Source organism: Terrapene carolina, unplaced genomic scaffold (assembly GCF_002925995.2).
Source record: "Terrapene carolina triunguis isolate 2854851 unplaced genomic scaffold, T_m_triunguis-2.0 Scaffold33891, whole genome shotgun sequence".
In the NCBI taxonomy this organism is placed as follows: Eukaryota; Metazoa; Chordata; order Testudines; family Emydidae; genus Terrapene; species Terrapene triunguis.
The window spans coordinates 13,220,302-13,243,376 of NW_020698242.1; the positions used below are offsets into that span (position 1 = coordinate 13,220,302).

The 23,075-nt window shown below is 44.8% G+C and overlaps 1 protein-coding gene across 2 annotated transcripts in view; it reads right to left on the bottom strand.

Moving 5' to 3' along the window:
- The window catches only part of LOC112103473 (ankyrin repeat domain-containing protein 11), a 219,070-nt gene that overhangs the window by 32,085 nt on the left and 163,910 nt on the right, over positions 1–23,075 (bottom strand). The window contains exon 4 of one of the 2 annotated variants that reach the window (XM_026663675.1): positions 10,806–10,944. In XM_026663675.1, the coding sequence (XP_026519460.1) occupies positions 10,806–10,944 (139 nt within the window). Of the gene's footprint in view, positions 1–10,805; positions 10,945–23,075 lie in introns of those variants that run through there. The other variant, XM_024195270.2, reaches the window with a different exon arrangement.

The following is a 23,075-nucleotide window of genomic DNA, read 5'->3' on the forward strand; positions in this document are numbered from 1 at the left end:
TGCTTTGGAGTGTCAGTTCAAATGGTAGAGCATGGCCAGTGAGCAGAAGAAGGGGCAGCAGTACACAGATGAACCCACCCGTCTGTGGACAGGACAGGGTCAGAATCTAAGGACATGGCAAGAGATTTCAGAGTGGGGAGGGCACCAGCAGGTTAAGTATCCTGGCAGCTCAAAGGGGGAAGCAGCACAAACATACAGCAGACAAGGGGCAGCACAAGGAGAGTGGGCTGGAAGCCAGAAGAATGTGTTGTTGCAATGAAAGAGTGGGAAAAAATGAGCAGGTAGGACAGACGTGAATGCAGGACAAGTACAGCAGAAGGAATAGGAGTGGGACCAAAATGGAGAAAGTCACATTACCGAGGGGGTCTACAACGAGGAAGAGGCTGATTTTGGTTGCATGGAATTTTATGCATAAGCTGCATAGCCAGCGATGCAAATGGATTACAGGATACCGCAAATGGAGATGGACGCCTGGCTTATCAGCCGAGTAAGCTTATGCCAAAAAGGAAACAGTGGAAGAAAACGAGAGAGAAAAAATATGCAGCAACCTGTTCCAACAGAATGACACACAGAGAGGTCACTCCTCTCTGCCTCTAGAAAATAAACAGGGGAGATCTGGGATTACTTCCCAACCTTCAAGAGAGAGAGGGGCCATCAATGGAAATTCATTTCCACACAAGCTAAACTGAAAGCTGTCCTAGACTTAAACTGTGCTGCGAGAAAGTGGAGTACGGTAAATAATTGCTCTACAGCAGTGGTTCTCAGAGCCGGTCCGCCGCTTGTTCAGGGAAAGCGCCTGGCGGGCTGGGTCGGTTTGTTTACCAGCCACGTCCGCAGGTTCAGCCGATCGCGGCTCCTACTGGTCGCGGTTCGCCGCTCCAGGCCAATAGGGGCTGCAGGAAGGGCGGCCAGCACATCCCTCGGCCAGTGCCGCTTCCTGCAGCCCCCATTGGCCTGAAGCGGCAAACCGCGGCCACTGGGAGCCGTGATCGGCCGAACCTGCGGTCGCGGCAGGTAGACAAACCGGCACGGCCCACCAGGGGCTTTCCCTGAACAAACGGTGGACAGGCTTTGAGAACTACTGTCTAAAGAGCACCAAATGAACCCTGATACGTTACAAAGTCAAATGACCTTCCAAACCAAAAGGCTGACCTGCAAATCATTATGCTTTCTGTCAGGCCCATGGATGTCAATGGAGCTACAGGGCCAGGCCCCAGTATTTTAGTTATCTTTAAAAGGAATAACTCAGCTAAGAGGGTTTAACGCTACCTCCTAGACTAGACACAGTTCAAATATCAGGATAATCCGCAGGTCTGGTTTAAACAAAGGAGACACCCTTCAACCAGAAGTGTGAAAAGGCATCTCAGCAAAAGTGGCCATTTGCTGGTCCCCTGAGTAAGCAGCTAATGTAAAAACACAGCTCTTGATGTTAAACAGTAATAATTGAAAGTTACCGATATTCCAGCTTCCAGACTTCTTGTTTATTCTGAAGAACAGTGAGGAGAAATGGATGGGGGAGGAAACACTGGGCGGAAGCTCAACATGACTGACAGCCCACGCTCCTTCTCCCTACCTGGGAAGCTAGAGGCAGGATAGCCTGTGGATACAGCTGATGAGAGTTCTTACATCAAGAGGCGAGCCATCATGGACAGATTTTTGGTTCACAGATACTCACCGCACCCTCTCACCAGCTATATATATTTAAATAGGCATTTAAATGGGATCTGAGCAGTGGTGTTTGCCAGTCTAACTACACTGTGCTACCATTATGGGGCCCAGCTAGAAATGAAGAAGCTCTGACATTCGCTCTCTCACTGGTTGCTAGATGAGGACAGTTTCTGGACTATTTTGGTTAAGAAAGGGCCTATGCAGCACAGCCCCTCAGTCCCCCAGCTGCATGTATCACACTGAAGCCAGCAGCAGCAATGCGGACAAGTAACAGTTTCATACACAGATGCATTTCTGAATGAGCCAGCAATTTGCTTCTCACAGATTCCCTAGCCAGCTTAGCCACTTGTGACTAACAAGGCCGTTCCCATGGGAGGTATTTCTAAACATCAGCAGCCAGTTAGGCAACTCGACAGTGCACATATTCCAGGAGGGGGGAAAAGTAGATGGTTTGGGTCATCTGATTCATCCAGTATTTCCAGCCCAGTAATTAGCTTCACACAACATGTTTAAGGAGTAATATGAATGAGGCTGGAAAACAGTAGCACCTTTTAAAGCTCCGAGGCCAACGCCTGCTGACTTTACTCATGCTAACCCCATGCCCTACAGCAAGACTCCTCACGTGGGTAAAGCTGACTGGATTTGACTCTTCTCTCAGACAGGCCTTCAAAATCTAAAAGAGCTGGGTGTTTAAATTCACCCCGAATTCTTTGCGACCACAGGCAAAGCAGCACTAGACTCCAGAGCCCCCAAGCACCCCAGGGAGGAGGTTCTGCGGTCTAGTGTTGCTTTGTAGTGCTTTGAGCAGAAGAACTGACACGCAGAGGGGCTCTTAGGCGATAAGGCGGCTTCCTAACAAACATGCTGAAGGAATTATTCACCACGGCTGGGAATGTAGCCCCCAGCACTGGGAACCCCATTCCTTTGTAAGGGGAGGGGGAAAAAGAAATTATCAGGGGCCCCAAGAATAAGCATGGGATGTTCACGCCCCTCCCCAAAAATCCACCAGGGAGGGGGGAATTGGCTGGGAGCTGCTGCCCGTGTCAGACACTGGGGTGGGGGATGAGCATAGGGCAACCTCTCCTTTGGGATCTGAGAAATTCTGAGCAGGGCGTTGGACTAGATGACCTCCTGAGGTCCCTTCCAACCCTGATATTCTATGGTTCTATGAAATGGCCGACAGTCAAGGTCAGACACTTTGCCTGTCTTCCCTTAGTGAAGCTGAGTGTTTCCCTGTGACGGTAGGGAAGTGCAGGGTGGGAGGGGGGTCAGTGAAGGAGGTTGACTAGGATAGCTGGACAGAGGGGAGGGGAGGTGCGTGAGGGAATGCAGCATCGCCAACCCCAAGAGCTTAAAAATCATGATTCAAGGCCTCAAAATCATCCAATTAAAAAACAAAACAAAACAGAAAAATGGGATTTTTGTGGTTTGCCTTCTTGGTTCTGAATCTTTAGGGTCCTCTTGGGTCACATTTTCAAACTTCTCTCCATATTCTCACATGATCACCTGACTCCAGGAGCGGGGGCTGTAAGAACACCACCGCCAAATATTGTGGGAGTTGGGAACAACTGTAACTTACAAGTTCTTTACTTTTGACAAAATGCTTATTTCTTGTTTGTTTAATGTCTGTGTCTGGCCTGTCTTTAGAATGCTAGCTCTTTACGGCAGATACTGTCTTTTTTCCTGGGTACACACCATAGGGTTTTAATTTGGTGGAGGGCTCCAGGTGCTTCTGTGATTTAATTACCACCACCTCCATCACACAGACGCAGTCGTAACAGCAGTGCTGAACCTGTGTGTGCAGTTATATTAGTGTTAACTCTGCTTCTACTGCAATGATTAAGCAATGCTGAGGGGCCTCATGACTGAAGCCTCATTGCTACTAAACCATGCATCATTCATTCCCTTTTCCAGACCAAGTGAAGCTTGTGTTTGAGGCAGAGCACAGACTGGGGTTGAAATAGAAAAACGGAGGTTTAAAAGGCACCAGCAGATACTGCTCTGTCATTAGCTGCTGCTGCTAGACTGACAGGTGAAGAGGCAGGTTAATGATCAATTCTGGACTGATGGATCTAAGGGCAGCAGTTTTCAGATTACCACACACTGGTTTTAAATTACATTCTGCCTGCTGAAGATTCCCTCTGCAGTTTCCATTCAATGTGGGATTCTTCTTTCCTTCCCATCTCAAGCAGCTGTGAAGCGTTGCTCTGCACTACATTGCATCTCAGAACTGGCTGGATCCATCCATACGTCCCATAATTTACCTCGGGGGTGTTGTGAGGCTAGTTAATATTGGTGAAGCATTCTGAATTCCCTGTGTTATAGATGCCAAAGAAGTGAAAATCTACATTATTAAATGCATTTTCTAAAAACCGAAACTGCTATTTTTCTCTTTACAATGGAATTTCTTAAGTGTTTTGGGGACTTTTTACTACACGAAGCTGCTGTTAAAATACTGTTGGAGGTGTGATTTTACATTAGTTTAGTCTGTTACTGTTTTCAACAGTGAAGCAGCAATACACATTACAATAAAATCAAAGGGATATGTAGTAGGCATAAGACCACACTGTGTGTATGCTGTATTGTCTCTGTATTTTTAGTTTATACTTGGTTACCAAGCTCCAGCTGTCTTTCAGCAACAGTAGAGTCTGTAAACGGGCTGAACAAAGCTTGCAAAGTGCACTTTGATCTTCTATTCTTACTACTATGACTTGGTCAGCATCTCGAACATGTATAAAAGAACCTTGCTTCTACAGATTCTGAACAAGACAGAGGAGAGCGGCGAAACTAAATGGGGGTAGGAAAAAAGTTTAGACTTGCCCTGAGCAATTGTCCTCAAACCCAACAAAACCTCAGACCGAGAGAAAATGCTCAATTGCACAGGAGGTTAAACATGAAAAATTTTTAGACTTAGTATAATCCCCACCTCACCCTTGTGGATTTCAAGAATGGGGCTTATTGCCTACACCAGTAGGTAGCTCTGGATACCTAACGTTACTTCAGACACTGCCAATTTTCATCAGAGCTCCTATGCTGTGTTCTGACCTAGGTTGCTCTGGGGGCTGGAATGAAACCAGAGTATTCTGAAGGTTTTATTAAAATATACCCCCTGATGATCCAGGATCTGGAAACTACAGCTGCACCTTCCAACTGCCAGAAGCCATGGTCTCAAGTGCAACAGCCTTAAATCTGCAAGTTAAATCAAACCGTTTCCAGTAAAACTTAATTTAAGGAGTTTTCCACTCTGAACTGTGCATTTCAAAGCAACTGTTCACAGCAATACCAATCCAGTACCCAGCATTTGTAGAGTGGTGATAATACACTGCACTTCTTACTTGCTTTGCTACATACACAATATGAACACACAGGAATACAACTCAGTCATTAAGAGGCTGGTGCCTTTGAGTCAGCTCCATGACTCAGGTAGCAGTTTATTTCAAAACCGCACCTGGGCCTCAGGAAGAGTACAGCCAAGAATTGCACTTCTGTAAGTCTCAATTGCTGCCCCCACCTCTCCCAACCTCACCACTCAGCTGGTTTCACATTACGGCTATTTTGGCCTTCAATATACGGCCTTCCTCTCCGGCCCCAACTTTCGTAGCCTCTCCGAGACCCTCCTATGCTTTATAAAGTTAAAGTTAGCAAATTTGTTTGGAAAACGTCAAACCTCTGTTTTCAGCACAATGAAGAGGTGCTCCAGACTGCAAGATTTGGCATTAGTGGGTGAAAGGTTGGTTTTATTCTCTTGGCCTCTTTCCACGCTGCCTTGGATGTAGCACGCAATATCGTATACTAGATATATTTGCATATACATTGAAAGCGTAGGTTCTTTAGATAACTTTTGGGTGTGGGAGCAGTTTAGACAAGAGGCTCAGGCTGAGGCTGCCCCCCCCAGTGTAGAGGCTGTAACATACACGTTTCAGGAGCTTTAGGCTCATGGCTAAGTTTGTTCTGTTGTTGTTTTAAAACATACATAAAGGCAATATACTTGATTAACTGCAAGGGACCCTGGAACCAGGATTTTTGCTCTAGGAGACATTTTGAAACAGATAATTTAGAAAGGTTTAACACTGACCCTACTGTACCCAAACTGTACATTTGAAAACAATGTTTGCAAGTAATATCTTCCATACACCCTGCCAAGAATGTTTAAGTAAGTGAACAAAACCCTCTGTGTGGTATTCTGAGTGCTTGGTTCTGAATCAAGGCAGAGTAATGTCACACTGGAGGAGTGGGGGGTGGGCTGCAAATAAGACAGGTCAAGAATGAAACGGATTATTTGCTCTCTTTCTGAATACATCAGCACTCTACACGCATTACATGCATCCAAACAAACTCAAGGAGTAAGCTGCAAGGAGGAGGGTAGGAGGAAGTGCATGTGATCTGATCCGCTTCAACAGCACCCACTGCAATATGATTCAGGGATCACCACAGATGTCTCCCCAGCAAATGCACTCTCTTGCTGAAAATGAGGGAAGTTGCTCTGGTGGTAGCTAAAAAGGATGTTGCAATTTAATGCACTAGTGGAAATTGACTGGGGAACGGGCAGAGGTAGCAAGATCAGGGCTGAAGGGAGGAGGACATGGACACAGAGAAAAGAAACAGCGGAAAGGAAAAGAATAGGTCTTCACTTAGGCTGTGTCTACACTGTGCACCTTACAACACACAGCTGTGTGGCCGCTGTAAGGTGCACAGTGTAGCTGTTCTTTGTTGGCAGGAGAGAGCCTGCCGACAAAATAAACCCATCCCCTACGAGGGGCGACAGCTTTGACAGCGGGAGAGCATCTCCCGCAGACAAAGCACTGTCCACACTCGAGCTTTTTGTCGATAAAAGTTTTGTTGGTCACAGGTGTGTTTTTCACACCCTTGACCGTCTAAAGTTTTACCAACAAAAGTGCAGTGTAGACATAGCCTAAGTGCCACTCCTAAAAGACAAACAACCACCTAAGTAGCTCTCACCCTGCACAGGCACACAAGGGCAGGCACACACAGAAAACACCTATTCAACAATACTGAATAATGGCTGCTACCAACCAGCACTGAGGCACCCAACTGTAGTTCAAAGTCACCTTCAATTTAGAAGATAAAACAGAGATCTGAACAAACAATGGGTATTGCAAAGAGTATTCACACCTACTGCCAAACAAAATGCACAGTAGTTACTTTACACAGCAAAGCTGGAATAGAAGTCTTTGAGAAGATACCATCAGACACACGGTGGCAAAAAAGACAAGTCTAGAGCTCAAAGAGTAAATATCACTACAAATCCATGCAACAGGGTCACCATTTTCTGTTTCAACTTTGAGAGAGAGAAATGCCCCTCCAGCAGCAGGAGGAGAGAAAGACCTGTCCTCAATTTCAGTTCCCGCATATTTAGGACTGAATTTCACACACAGACAAAAACATCCTCATAAACACCCAGAACAATAGGTACTGCACTCCAACAAATTGGGCTGTATTATGCAAATGAACTGAGGTCAACTGTGTGACTGGCTTTGTTACCTGAGATGTTGCAATCCTACTTCTCACAACAGCTGAAATCAAAGTTGGGAAAAACCCCTTCCTTCTCCCCCCGCCCCCAGTATTCAGACAAGCAGAATCCTTCCAGAGAGAAACAGTGAGGATGGCTCATGGATGTTGAGTGTGTGTGGTGGAAGACCCACTGTTTGAGACATCAAAGACTTTCAGTGGCTTGCTAGCCAACATTTGAGTGTGCATTGCGGATGTGTGTGATTAGATAAGTGTCTACCTGGCCACGCGTGTGTATAAATTGGGGATTTGGGGGCACTCATCTGAGAATGCATAAGCTAAGTGGGCAACATGGTACACAAACAAATATGTTGCTACTAATCTACTGAAAGTCAGACCCTAAAATGGGACAAGACTCAAGCCGTGCAGCAGAATGCAATTCCCCGATGGCAGAGGTGGCGGGGGAAGGAGAATGACAAGACAACAAGCCTTTTCCATTTCAAATGTCTGATTCTATGAGTAAAGAAAACACACCGCATGTTCTTGCTAAGAATCTTACTCGCACTGCACTATCTACCTGAAACTCCCTGCCCCCAGCCAATGACTGAGTCACTTCCTCTCCTTGTCTCTCAGACAGGTTGTTAGAAACTCACCCACACTTTCTCAGTACATGAAGGGTGTCATTTAAATGCACTGTTGTGAGACTGAATTACCATTTTGCAGCCCCTGCTCCACTTCCTGACTGACACAGGGTGGCCATTTTGCTGTCTGTGTTAGTGGCCGTTCAGCAGCGCCCCAGCTACTCAGGTGAGACATGACTAGGAGCGAAACTTGACATTTCCCATCCTCTTTGCCAAGGACCAGCTCTGCAGGAGAAGGGGGAAGGTGTATCCTGAGGAGGCGTCAGTCTCATGACTGCAAAGGGGTGGAGTCAAAGGTTGCTGGCAACGGGGAGGAGCTGCAAGACAGGGTGGGCAAGCGGCCTCCAGGCAGCCCTGGCCGCTGCTGCTCAATAGCATTCTGAAGGCAGCAAGAAAATGGGGCTAGGGAAGACTCTTGTGTGCAGATGCTGCTAACAGCAGGGCCATCAGACCCCCTCATCTGCTTGTCCTCTGCTCAGATTACAGGCTGGCTGCAGAACCTAGGCAGGATGTTGATGGACGAGACAGAAAGAGCCAAGCTTCTTTTTCACATCCCAAGAGGAGTTTGGAGCACTCCAAAAAATAGCCTTGTCTTGTAAACTGAGACAATTACTTCTCAACACCATTGGAAAATTAATGCAGAGCTCCACAGTGACATTTGAATAGTAATTGTTATGGTTCCATTATCCTTGAAATAGCTACAATGAACATATGACTCCCCTTTCCCCGCAAATACACTGTTTGTTTGAGAATGTAAATGTTCAAAGGCAGCAGTGAAGGTTCCAACACCAGACTTAACTCTCTTCCCCTCAGTAGCCCTGGCCACGCTGGTCACAGACTCCTAAACTCATTCAAGTCGGACATAGCCTAGGACACGGGGAATAATCAGATGGTCACCCAGCCAAGTACTTTCCAGACCCCAAACTGCTTAGTTTTGAAAATGAGTCAAGATCACACCTTTTCAGAGCAGTAACACTATCTGTTCTCAAGTGACCAGGGGCTGCTCTCTCTCTTCCAATGTACTGTGACCTCTATCACATATTCATTCTGTGATGTATTTACTCATCAATATGCCAAGAATGCAGAAATGACGATTCATATCTAGAAATGGCAATCAATTTGAGTTACACTTTAACAAGATAAACTAACTTTTCAAAACTCTCTCTCAGGACAGGGAGTTCTGCAACTGAAGAAACCTGCCATTCAGCACAATGAAACTCACAGAAATTCGACTCTATCCCCAAGCAAACCAAACATTATTTATTAACCAATTGACAAAACTGTGCTAGCAATTTGGCTCAGATAACCCTTGGATATCTTTTAAAACCAGCCTTACAAACTTTTAATCCAAACAAAATCAGTCAATAGCTCAGTATACTGACCATGTGACTCAGACTATACCTGTCATATCGGACTCTGACCCTTATATTTAACTTGGGGAAAATAAATGCAAAAGGCCCTAATCACATTGTACAGAGGTGGAGTTGTATCCTCCTGCTTATTAGATCCCCAGAACCTTGTGATATGTAAGACTAGTCCCACAGTTCAATTACATGTGAGGGGTTAAGAGAAAATGAAAATGGAAAACCCCTCCTAGTACCTGTTACGGTACAAGCAGGGGCCTTGTGCAATCTGGTCTTAACTCAGACAACAGGGCTTTTCATCCTTTCCTTGGAGTTTAACCCACCGTCTAGCAGACGTCACTGTCAAGGAAGTTTCCCTGCTACTCCCTTTACCCGTTTCATCTTCTTAACACTATACTGACCATTGGACTATCTTAATCTCCTCTCCCTCTCGGGTGATTTTGCCTTTCAGTCACTTGCCGACTTGCCTCACCTCAGACTTCTTAGTCATCCATCTGAATTATACTGGTTTAGTTTGTAATGTTAATCATTTTTGCTGCTTTTCTCTGATCTCCTTCCACAGTCTGTATTGATTGCTGATGCTGAAGTGACAAGAACTGTACATAGCATTTCAAGTGCAGACTGTACACAATGTTTCATCAGTGCTGTATGATCTGTGATCGCATGGCTTATGCATGGGCAGCCAAAAGCTATATTGGCCTTGCTTTCCACTATACATTGCACCCTCATAGCCAATCTGTGATCCCCCTGCTAGTCTGACTACTTGCCCACACTCCCATGCAGCTTTTAGGTTATTGTCCCCAAATGCACTAACAGGCATTTTTACAGACTGAATCATTTTATTTCCTGCTCATATTTCTAAGTTCTTTTGATCCCTTTGTACTATTTTCTCCATCCCCAATGGTTCTTGACACATCTCTCAATTTTGTATTACTTGCAAATAAAGTAGCAAGCTAATCTCTTCTTCTAGACCATTAATAAAGATGTTACATAAAACTGGGGCGAAAATTGCCCAGCTGAAGGAATCACTTCTCCACCCCCAACTCTATCTACTGTCATTTATTTATGCTCTTTCAACCAGTTTTACATTTGACAGTACAAATATTCAAGGCAATCTGAATTACCTTTTCAGCTTTAAGACAGGATGGTCCTGTATCAAAAGTGTTAAAGTCAAACTACAGTGAGTGTGTGTAGACATGCGCACATATACATATTATCCTTCAGATTTATTATATAGACACACACCAATGTTATTATCAAATAGATTTTTAGGATGACTTAGATTTGTCCCAGTATTTAACAAATTCCAACTGTGAGACTCAGTACTTCTTCCTCACCAGTCTAAGTCTCAGTTGATGAACTGGTTTAACTAGTAGCTGAATAGGATTGATCACTAACCAGCCACAGGAAGAAGTGTGTCTTTTATAATCCTTTTGTTTTATTAAATTAAATTTATTACTAAGATCAGACATGATCTTACTCCATTCCACCCTTGATATAAGACTGAACACAGCACAATGTTCCCATGGAGGTTTAAATAATACAGAAAAAACCATACAGTCACCTAAGGACAGTTTTTGCTAGGGTAAAATGCACTCCCCCTTTCCCCAGCCCCAGAGTCCACACTGAAGTGGTGTGGTGTGGTGTGCTCATATTCCCTTACCTGTATCCGAGTCTTTTTGATCTCCATTTGTTCCAACAGTGAAAGGCAACTTCCGTTTCGTAGCTCTCTCTTTCACCTCTTTGCCGCCATCACTCCGGTCCAACTTTGGAGTCTTGGTTAGGGAAACTTTATCTTTATCCTAGAAAGGAAGGAGAAAAGATTTCTCAAGAGTCTCTCCCAAGGCTTCTGTCTCCACGGACTTTTTGTGCCTGAGTTCAGGTTTTTACAATATTTAGACTGAGCCACTGCAATTACCCAGAAAAAACGATCTTCTGTTACAGAGGGGTTTTCCTTTTCCTACAACAGATCAAACAGGCCTCACTTGTCATGTTTGCTTGAAGAATATGTTGCTGATGAAGTGGCTAGAATGGTATGTATTGAGTCTTTGGTGCCATTCCTTCTGCTGGTTGCTTCACAAGGGCACATGTCTAGATCTTTTTGTAGAGAGGAAGGAATACATTTTTTGGTGGCAGAAGTAGCCTCCCACCTCTCTCTGTCCCCAAACTACCTGCATCACAGCAACCTCTCTTCTGGCTGAAGGCCGGATCTCCAAACTACTCAGTGCTGCTCTGTGCAATGGCTAGATGGGGGCACTAGATAGGAAGTCTCTTCCCTGGGGCTGAGCAAGCTGCCTCTGAACCACATACAGCCCCACAGAGAGAGAGGCACTGATCCTGGGAGACGCATTGAGATTCACTCCTACCTCACCTTCCTGCAGGGCAGCAAGTTGCACTGCTACCAGACCATCAGCCCAGCAATAACCTATTTACGTTTCTTAATTAAGCTTGAGGAATCAGCCACCATTGTTAAAACATGGAAGTAAACACAATAACAAAAGATCAATGTCACTATGTTTGTGCAGTGAATGTAACAACGTGCTCTCACTCTCATAGATAGGCTTGGAAGGATTTGATTTTTATTAGTAAATGTCGATGAACGATTTTACTGTACACACAAACCAAAGAAAAAATATTTCCATCGATGATCATCAAAATTTACAGATAGGCCAAGAAAGAAAAATGCTGCGTGAGAAATTATTAGAGTTTGATTTAAGGATATTTCCTTTGGCTATTTTGACATGTGATGTGGACAATTTGTGTTTTAACACTTATACAGCTTTAACTTTTTGAATCTCAAGGTCATTAAATAATTATCTGCCCCCCCCACCCCAGAATTTCCTGCAACTATAAAAATGTAAAAGATAAACATTGAAAAAATGCTTAAAACCCATATTTTTCCACAACTGAACATTTAAATCGATAATACCTTTTAAAAATGCTTAAAAATAAACATTGATGTTCCTCAAAATTATCAACAAATAAAAATCGAATTCTGCCAAGCCTACCTGTGCATTACAGTACACAGGAAGGCAGAGTTCAGTCACTTTGCCAACAAGTCCTGGTATTCTACCAGACTCAAACGCCAAAATGCCATTGCAGGAGAGCAAGGCAGACCTAGCTGGCAAATGGACAGCATGCTGTGGTGTGAAATTAGCAGCCCCATTTACAGTCAAGATGGAGTTATTACATTAGCGCTTTCTGTTGTGGGGCTAGAGGATCTGAGTGAGAGAGAAAAACAGGAAGTGCTAGTGGCAAGCTAGGTTTTTTGGGGGGAGTTTTTGAGCTGTAGTAGTTAGGGTTTTCTAACCTTCATGAGAGTGACCGTGTTTGCGGACAGTGCACAGAGCACACCATGGGTGGGGTGAAAACCTTCCCACTAAGAAACAAAAACCATATTAAAGCCCTTCCTTCTCCATACTGAGCTGAGGGCTTTCCCCTGTCGCGTGCAATGTTTCCAAAACAAGTCTGTAGAATATTCTGGCAGTTGATAAGCCAGCTAAAGTTACTGACTGTTTAAGGGATCAGTACTCCAGCCAGACAAAACGCACTTAAACGGTCTGTTCTGTACATATCAGCATCAAAAATCATACTGCAATGCCCCAGCACAGCCCTTTGGGAGATGTGCTCTCCATCATAAAGCAAAACAGCCCATGTGTCCTGTCTGCTGTAGATCTCACATCTAAATTTCCCACCTCCCCTAGTTATCTCAGATTCTCCATTATAACCAGTGGAATCCTAGTTAACAATGCACAACAACAAACTATGTTTCTGGCTTGATGTTTGCGTGGGGAAAGAGGATGGGGGGAGGGGTTTTCTATTTCAGCTCTCCTCTAAAGAAAGAGGTCAATGCACGTCTCAGTCTGAACAGCTTGAAACATCTGCTCGAATCATAAGCAGCTAGTTGGCCAAGTTCAGTAACTTGGGAGCCTGCAGATAACAACCTCTGCCCTGCAGCTACCAAGAATGAGGATAGGAGGCTCAAGTCACATGGATAAGCCAGCCAGTTAAAAATACATTGGTGTTTTTCCCTCCCAGGACTATATTCACTAATGAGCACAGAAATACGCTGAATTTAAAAACAAAACAAAAAAAGAACACACACACCAGAAACAACTGTTGGTGTATGGCATTCCAGGGAGAATTCCTGCTTTTCCTCCCATTTCTTTGCGTTCCTCCAGCTAAATAACCACAGTTCCTGCAAACTTCTTTCTCACAATCACAACTGATCTCACACACAGCGACAGACAAGCATTTGCACTGTGCACCAATGGCTCCCCATTGTGCTGCTGCTTCTGCGTGCCAGGGAGCAGAGGCAGCAGCACTGGGTGAGCAGTTCATGCGCTGACCCCTCCGAGCTGAGAGCTCAGACTGCCTCTTCTCCCCCAGGTGTCTGCACATTTCTGCTATGAAACGTCATCTCCCAAAGCTCAGCGCAGCTCTCCTCACGCCACCCCCTGAAAGCCCTGTTCACTCACCACATCCCAGCTTGCCACCCGCATCCCTCCCCCATATTCCCATTTGACCAGCCCGGCTCTCTGGGGTCTCAGCCACCATGTGCAGTCCGCCAACATTCCTCATTTACTTACACGTGCCATTTCAAAACCACACACAGAACTACATACAACGTACCAACCCTATATTAATCATTGAACTACACACACGAATAAAGACAGTCGGAGTTCAAGGGTGGCTGCTTGCTGATCAGGATGAGGGTGTGGTTATGTGGGTTGTGCTGTGGTGTAGATGTCATCAAGAAGAACTGAGTGGAGTGGAGTATAGATGAGTGGTTGAATGATTTAACTTCTTAATTCCTGGCTTCTTGGGTCCTGTAATCCAGCAATCTTAACTCAAAGTGTACAACGTTTTTGTTAGGGGATTATATCTCTCACACATGCAGGGAAGGGAAGACAGCTGCTGGGGGAAGCACTGGTTTCCAAGGGAAGCAAACCAATGATTGCCTTGTGTATTCCTTGCTTATTTGTTGTGGTGTTGAGATATTACGGGGCTTGGGGCTTTTTTTAAGCTGTCAGGTGGGAGCAGATGACACTGGAGTAGCAATTAATAGTGGAGCAGTCAGAAGAAAATAGGTTTGAGGAAGGATTTAAGCATATGTCTACACAGCAGCTTGGCGTGTCCGTGCGGATAGATGGATGCATGCAAGTTCTGCTCGAGTGAGTGCACAACAAATAGCAGTGTGGCCACAGTAGCACGGGTAGTGGCTCATACTAGCTGCCCCAGTATGTACCCAAAGGGTCAGGCAGGATTGGATTCAGGCAGCTAGCCCAAACCGCTGCCTGTGGTACCATGCCACATAACTATTGTAAGTGCATGTCTGTTCACCCGCAGTGCGAAGCACCCTCAGCTGCTGGGTAAACATACCCCAAGCTGGTACAAGGCTATATGTCGGTACTTCAGTATGAAAGGAAACATAGGGATGTTTAAGATCTATGTGTAAATGACCTTTCCTTTCCTTTGTATTTGAGAAACTGGTTTATTCAAATCTAGTGTAATACATTTTAAATCTGCAGCATTGCTGTCAAAGCAAAGCCAAATTGTCAATTTATTAACAAACTTATGTTTCTAGATGTTATCAAAAGCTAGACCTTAAATCTTGTTTAGCCTTACTTTTAAAAATCTACTAACTAAAATAGTCTTAATATTTTAATTAATGCAAGATAATTGCAAGAAACCCAGACAAATGACTAACAGAAATTCCCTTGTTAACCCCCTCCCCCCACCACCAGTCATGCTGTTTGTATCAGACTTGTAAGATCCTGGCAAATAGCTTATTGTGCCAGCACAGTCATAAGACTATGTCGTCACTGTGTGTACATTGCTCCTTCCTCCTTCTTAGTTTTAGTTTTATCGGGCACAGGCTCAACATGCAGCTTAGAAAAACGGTTTACTCCCATCAGCTCATTTTATTTACTTGTTCCTTAAGTTGTCGCCAGTTTGACCATCCTAGTGGCATGCAATATTAAAGCTGCATTAAAAATGCTAGGCCTCTGTGATATATGTTCCAACCACAATATTAGGACCTTACAAAATGGATTTAGGAGCCAAGGATTTTTTTTTGTAAATTAAGCTCCATGACCCACATCTAACAGCTCTCCAGCATGATCTCTTGCTGTACCAAAGACTGCCTCTGCTTTTGTGGTTAGATGGAGCCAGTAACAAACCTTCAGAAGAGGGAGTGTATTACTTAACATTTGGAACTAGAAAAAGGAGAGTCTTGTTCAAGATAAGAAACAGAGAGCTTTTCCTCATTGCACAAGTTATCAGGGTGCCAGAAAAAAATTCAGAGCAGCCAAAATAAATACATGACCATTTTGTTTAAATGTTCGGCTTGGAAAATACTTTTGTCTTATTTTCTGACTCGTGGATAAAAATAGTTTGTAACAACAAATGATGCCACATTTTGTGCCTGCTACTATGCTGAACAGATCAGGAGCCTCACACGGTCAGGGACAGGTATTAGTTCATCTGTCATGGGGGGGAGGGAGGGAAAGATACAGCCAGGGATGACTGGCAAGCACCAGGTCACAACCAGAGCTACTAGATTATTCCTTAGTAATCCATTCAAATCAACAATCCAAAAGCACAGTGAGCAACCCCAGGTCTGCAGTCTTATTACAATGAGGGCAGTTTGCCCTTTTCACTCTCCAGAGACACCCACGTTGACACGGCAGCTCAAATACTAACACAGCAGTGCTATAATGGGCTAACCGGGCATCTTCTTTACATGTAAGTGAGTCTCAGAATGAAGGCCTGCTGACATCCCCTGGAAAACACTATTTAGAAACATTTATATTCATACTTCGGCCCAACCATTTCAGACATCCACATGCCCTCATTTGCTAGGGTTCAGGACAATCTCATAAAAATAGAAAAGGCTGTATGCAAGTTTCTCTTCTCCTACTGCTTAATTCTTAAGGCACAACTTGAGTGTTGCGTCGCAACTGCTCAATGTAGAAATGATGGCGCAAGCCAAGTGAGTTCAATTTCTTTTCTTAGCACAAATCAGAAACCCGCAGCACTTCTGACTTCTCTGAAAGCAGGTTGGAAGCTGGTTTCTAGTCCCCTAGTCAGGGTCCCAAGCTGCCAGTTTGGAGTGGTATCACTTCTCAGTAAGATGTATACCTGCTGCGGGAGGGACAAGAAACACCACTTGTAACTGACATTTTTAAGATGATACCTTTGTGGCTCACTCACTCTTGGGCAGCAGCAGTTTGTACATTTCATACTTTCACAGACTGGGCAGGGAAATGAAGATAATTTTCCTTTATGCATAAAGAGGCTACAAACAACCTTTTCCTACACCTTGAGTTATGGGCCTTGACACTGGAAGTTGAGATTTCCTACATACAAAGCACTTATGCAAAAGGCATTAGAGTTCCCTGTTGAGAGCTTCAGAATGCTAGCAACAAGGGGCCAACTGAACTTCATACAAAATATAGGATTCTTTCATTGTCTGAAATCTTAAAATAGATTTCAGTGGGAGAAAACCCATAGTGCTCTCCGTTGCCGGGAAAGTACTCTTCCTGCCAGTGAAACCTAGTAGAAAATGCAAGCTGACAGTGTTGCTGGACTTGCATCATCACTTCAAAGCTCTGTTGTTGCCCTTATGTTAGTTTAAATAAATAACCATTTTAAATTGATACTTTAGAAACCTAATTTCATACTCACATTTTCAAACGACAACATGGCAAATTAATCTGAAAATTACTCTTGTGAAAAGATTCAAAACATTCCCCTATTCAAAATTTATGGTCTAAACTAGTCAATGATGCCTCGCTTACAAATTAATACAGTACACTGATAACACTGTCAAATGAAGGATAACAACTGAATAAGAGGATGGTGAAAAAGCTCCCCTGTAGCCAGAACATGTCACAGACTAAGAAATCTGTCAGAGTTTAAGGAACTGAAGCCTACAAAATATGTTCACTTTGGCAGTTTAAATACAATGTGTAAAAAGTAACATTTTAACATATCAAACTTGTGGAACTCAGTGCTGTGGGATATTGGTAAGATTTACTGCATGTCTAGTAAAAAACCTCTCTCCAGTCGCTCTAGTTAGAGTTAAAAATATCAATGTTACAAATCCTCACATCTTTGGGCACAGTCCGATCATTAGCTGGGACCTAGAAGAACTGTCCCCATATGGTATTCTACTACAAAATTAAGTGTATTATAAGGGCATTACCAGGGATTTCTTAGGTCCTCTTTTTGGGTGGCAAAGCCACAGTTCTCAATAGAACAAGCTAATTTCACTCTACTGCAAATACTTCTACCCACTGATACAGTACTGACGGTGATATAAGTCTGCTTAAATTAGACAAGCAAATATATACTCCTGACTGGCTGTACAATAAGGGTCTGTCACATACATGTAGTAAAGAGAAGGGGTTAAATTACAGAAGGCAGATTAAATTCGAGCACAGATAACATCGAAAGTCTGGGAGCAGCCATTTTGAACACCCATCTGCACATGTATGACGTGGCTCAGTAGCAGTTATTTTTTCACTCAGGGCTCAAATTGGGTCAACTTGCTGCAGTTTGAGGTTACCACCTTGTGCTCCAAAAATCTAAGTTTTCATGGGGAAAAAATTCTTTAGCTCTTATAGTTGCAAAAATGACCCTGAAGGCATGACCGAAGTGCAAACCGATGCAAAGGAATATAGACTTCTGGTAGATGAAAGTGAGTTCTTGGATTTGGGTACAAGCACACCCTGAACTATTGACACCACCACTCATGCACTACTTAGAACTGCACTAAAGTTGCACTTTCACTGTATAGTTCACAAAACTGACCCACTTTCCAATCTCTTATGCAAAGATTTGCATTACCAGACGATGGAAATCCCCAAAGCCATTTGTGCTCCAAACTGGATCGATAGCATTTCAGATTGCAACACTAAAGACAAATAAGCAATGATGAACAAAAACAACATTTACAAACTGGACTGGCCACACCAAGTCTTTTCTGAACTGCACCAACGCATCAATTCAGGGAGGGAAAGGTGTCTCCTGTATCACAAAAAATAAAACCATAAAGAGCAAATGCCTTGACAAAGGATGTTTAGCCACATGTTTGGAATGACAATACTCAATCCAATTCATATCAGGATAGTTGTTATTTGTATTGTGGTAGTGCCTAGAGGCCCCAACCAAGATTGGGGCCCATTGCGCAAGGCACTCTACTCACATGTAGCAAGACAGTCCCTGTCTACAATCTAAATAGACAATCAAGGCAAATGGTGGGAGGAAGGGGGAACCTTTTACAAATGGGGAACCAAGGGACAGAGGGAGTAGGTGACTTGCCCAAGGACACACGGAATATACTGGCATAGCTGAGAACTGAGTCTAGCTCCCGAGTCCCAGTCGAAAGCAGTAACAATAAGACCATGCTTCTTTCTTTTCCAGGGCCAAAATACAAACACAAAAGCACATGTGGAAACAGAATGGCTGTTTTTTAAAAAAACATGCTATTTGCTGCAGCGCTAGTGAACACAAGTAAAATTTTCAAAAGCATCTAAGAAACTTAGAAGCCCAAGTCGCATTGTTAAAAGTGACATAGCTGCTTAGGTATCAATGTCTCATTAAATGTCTATGGGACTTTGTCATATAGGAGGCAAAGTCTCTTTTGAAAATGGGACTGAGGCTTCAAGAGCACCGAAGAGACTTAGAAAACTTTACCTCACAGCTAAGAGGAGATCACTTAGTCTCACATGTCCCCAGTTTCTCCCCTCCAACCACTGCTTTCCAGTCCTTACCCATTTGTGGCTGGGTGACAGTGATCTTTCTTCCAGTTAAGTCTGATGAGATTCCTTTCAAAGGCCATCTCTGCTGTGGCCTAAATTGGTTGTGAAGGTCACTGTGGAGCAAACTGGTGCACTCTCACCATGGCCTGTGGAATGGAGCGGTTGTGGTAGAATTCCCCATCACTGGCAATTTTTAAATTGAGATTGTATGTTTTTCTTAAAAAAGAGGCTCTACTTCATGCTCAGCTATTGGACTCGAAGCAGGAATTAATCAAGGGAAGTCCTATAGCCTGTGTTATGCAGGAAGTCAAACCAGACGATCGCAACGGTCTCTTCTAGTCTTAAAATCTATAAATCTATGGAAAACATGGCCGTTCCTCTAATGCAGCCTCAGACCTTAATCTATACAAATTGTTAGTGCCCAGGAAGCTGGGGTGTAAATCTAACTCGCCCTAACTGCCTGTGTGGATCCTGCAGTTGTGCACTGAAAGTTCCCTAATGCACTTTGATCTACCCCGCTTTGAAGCAGGAAGTCTGGAATGGGGATCTGTGAAGACTACGTGAGGAAATGTCAGATCCAGGCTGTGTCTAAGGTCTGGTCTACACCTAAAACTTAGGTCAGTCTAGCAATGGCACTCAGGGATGTGACAACTTCACACCTCGAGAGACGTAGTTAAGCCAACCAGTGCCCCACAGTCACTGCCAGATTGATGGAACAATTCTATTGACCTAGCTACTGCCTCTCAAGGGGGTGAATTTACAACAACAGAAATACCATTGTAGCACTTGCAGTGTAAACAAAGCCTATGTCTTGCAGATTCTTTCTCAATAACATCTCTAAGATATAGCTTTTCCTATCCATACAGGTAAAATGCTCATCCAGGCTCATCATCTTGCACCTTGATTACTAGAACATCCTTCTCTCTGACCTTGACAAACACAATCTTCTACTGCTCATATCCATGTATAATGTTGCTGCAAAGATCATCTTCCTATCTGATTGCTTTGACCATGTAATTCCTCTCTTGCATCCCTCCACTGGCTCCCTCTTCTCTACGGTATCAAACAGAAACTGCCTGTTTTCACTTTCATGGCCTATCCTCACTTTATCACCTCTCATCCAGTATCGAAAGGTTGACTCCTGCCTCCAATCAAGCCCATGAAAGCAGCCTCCATCACCCACTTGTTACATTTTCAAACAACCACCTTCACGCTCTCTCCCATGCTACACTGCATGCTTGGGAGGAGCTCTCCGCAAATGTCTGCAAAACTAACTCATCCGCCTTCAAATCTCTCCTTAAAACTTTTCTTTGCCAGGAAGCCTACAAAAACCTGGGCAATGCTTGGCTGGGGTGTACTAAGAGCACAGGCTGTCATGTTAACATGTCTCCTAGTTCCCTTACATTCTTCCATCACAGAGGAAGACAACAGAGGGGGCAAAGTTTTCAAATACATCCTGACCACCAGGCTTTGACGCAGAGACGACTCATGCCTGCTGACAGGGGGAGGGAGAACAATTTAAGTGGGGGCATGTCATCACCCCACGTGACGCCTCTGGGAGGAACCTTCCAGCCCCACCTCCTGGGCTAGGGCAGCCCATCCCACTGGCTCCTGGAAGGCTGGGGCGACAGAAATGGGGAGCATGTGCCTCTGGACCGGGCCCAGGGAGACTCATGCTCTCACAGACACCTCAGCGAAGGGGCGCGGGCAATGCCCCTACCTCTGGCTGAGCAGAGGCCAGGGAACCTGCTCCTGGAGCCTTTCCCAGCGACACCCCCACCCCCCCGCACTCAGCCCAGGGCCACCGCGCTCTTCCCGCCAGAGTTACCGGGCGGAGGGAGGGGACCCTCTGTCCTTCTCCTGCTGTGCTTCCCCCCCCAGCACGTTTCTGGCTTACTTGGCCCTGTCCCCAGCAGCCAGGCCTGGGCGGGGAGTGGAGGGGGCAGGCCACTGCTGCCTCCCCAGCCAGGCTCTTGTGCTGACAGCCGCTGTGCTGCACAGAGAGCGTGACCCAGAGCGGCCATCTTCACCCGGTGTGAGAAGCGTTTCTGTCCCACCCAGACCCGGTTGCCAGGGAGATGAGAGACACATACGCACCCACCCAGCAGGCCGAGCACACCAATCCCTGCAAGGGCACTCGCAGAAATCTTGGGGGGGGGGGGGCACTTGACCCCCACCCCATGCCCCTCTAGGCATCGCCTCTGGTTTGATGACCCTCATCTTCCAGTTAGAGAACTGGTCTTTAAGCTAACTCACTCCCCTGGCTGCAGCAGAACAACAGAGATATCAGAAGCTACTAAATGGTCCGGGCTGAAGGATAGAGGTGAGAGCTGGGGGGGCCTAGCTCTCCCACTTCTCAATTAGCACTGCAACTAAAAGGGAACAGGTTTATGCGGCTTCAACATAGCAACAGCCTGATGTAAAGAGGGCAGCTGGAGTCAGGCTCTAACATCCTGCAGCACAGAACCTGTAGCTAGTTACTGAGGCATTCAGCCCATGGGATAGTCTAGCCAGTAATAAATGTCTGAACACACTATGCACGCTACATTTTGTTTAGCATTGGTGTCTCAAAATGTAACAATTTAAAGGCTGTTAGTTTAATGGTAAAACAACTGTTCATGTTAAGGTCACACTGAGGAGAAAAGATTTTAAATGGTAATAAAGTTACTGTTTTGCCATCTTATATTTCAATCATGATTATATTGAAATTATATTTCAATTAATTATAAAGTGTATCTAGTGCCCAGCCAGTCCCTTCATGTGACTTAGTTTATCCAGGAGGCACTGACCAATGAAGGCACCTTAAGACACCTCAGCTACCCTCCTAGACAGAGCAGGAGGAGTTCTAGGCTGAGGCATTTGAAATTGTTGACAAATACAAGATAAATTAGAAGTTGCCACCTCCCTGAAGTATACCCACAACAATCTCTGGAAGCAGAAAGTCTAACCCCCAACTGCTTGTACCCTAAGTTGATGTTCCACCCTTAGGCCTGGTCTACACTAACCCCCCCACTTCGGACTAAGGTACGCAAATTCAGCTACGTTAATAACGTAGCTGAATTCGAAGTACCTTAGTCCGAAGTTACCACGGTCCAGACGCGGCAGGAAGGCTCCCCCGTCGATGCTGCGTACTCCGCTCGCCGAGCTGGAGTACCAGCGTCGACGGCGAGCACTTCTGGGATCGATCCGGGGCACTTCCGGGATCGATCCGTGATCGATTTATCGCGTCTTAACCAGACGCGATAAATCGAACTCAGAAAACCGATTGCTTACATCCGGACCCGGATGTAAGTGAAGATGTACCCTTACAGAGTTAACTAGAAAGTGATGATTTGCTTAACTTGGACCTCAGCTCTGTCCCTAGTGGACAATAGTCTTCAAATTTCTTCACAGGTTGAGAAGACCAGAATTAAGCAAGCCGAGAGACTGTACTCTCTGTCCCCACTAAATAATGTTGTCCCACAAGGCCTGCATTGAGGCTTTTGGTGGGCAGTGTAGAAACAATGTCCTCGTCACTCAGCCACAGGAAACTAAGCTACAGTTCCCAGCATTCCTATTCGTAATATCAGTCAAATGACTCCACAGCAGGTAACTGAACTGCAGCCTTTTCTTTAAGCTTCCGGGTGCAATAAAATGGAGGCTGAATCGTATTATAACTGTTCCCTGTGCCCTTTGATGCACCTACTCCATACACGGCCCTGACAAAACCTCAGCTTCATATTCCAGTGTAATCAGCGCTACTGGCTTCCAGCCTCATTTGCCAGGAAGAAGTCAGGGTGAATTCTGATATATTCACTGGACACCCCACAGTAGCACTTTGCAGCCATTTCTCCACATTCAAGACTACTGTGCCCAATTTTTGCAGTCTTCCACATAAGCACCTTGTCGTGTCCTAGAAGGTGCCCTGCATGCAAACAGATTCAACTATGCACATGCAGAGCAAGAGAAAGGGAACTGGGCAGATGCTACCAATCCATCTGATATTTGACTCCCACCTAAAAATGCTGTAGTTGGTCATCTTCTCTGCCTTTCTCCTCTTGCCACTGCAGGTGACCACCCCAAAATCCTTTCTGGGCTGAATGGTCAATATAACTATTCAACATTCACAAAATTCCAGGGCATGTTGTCAATTGTAAAGAAGCCAGAGTAAAGAGTAAGGCTGTGCT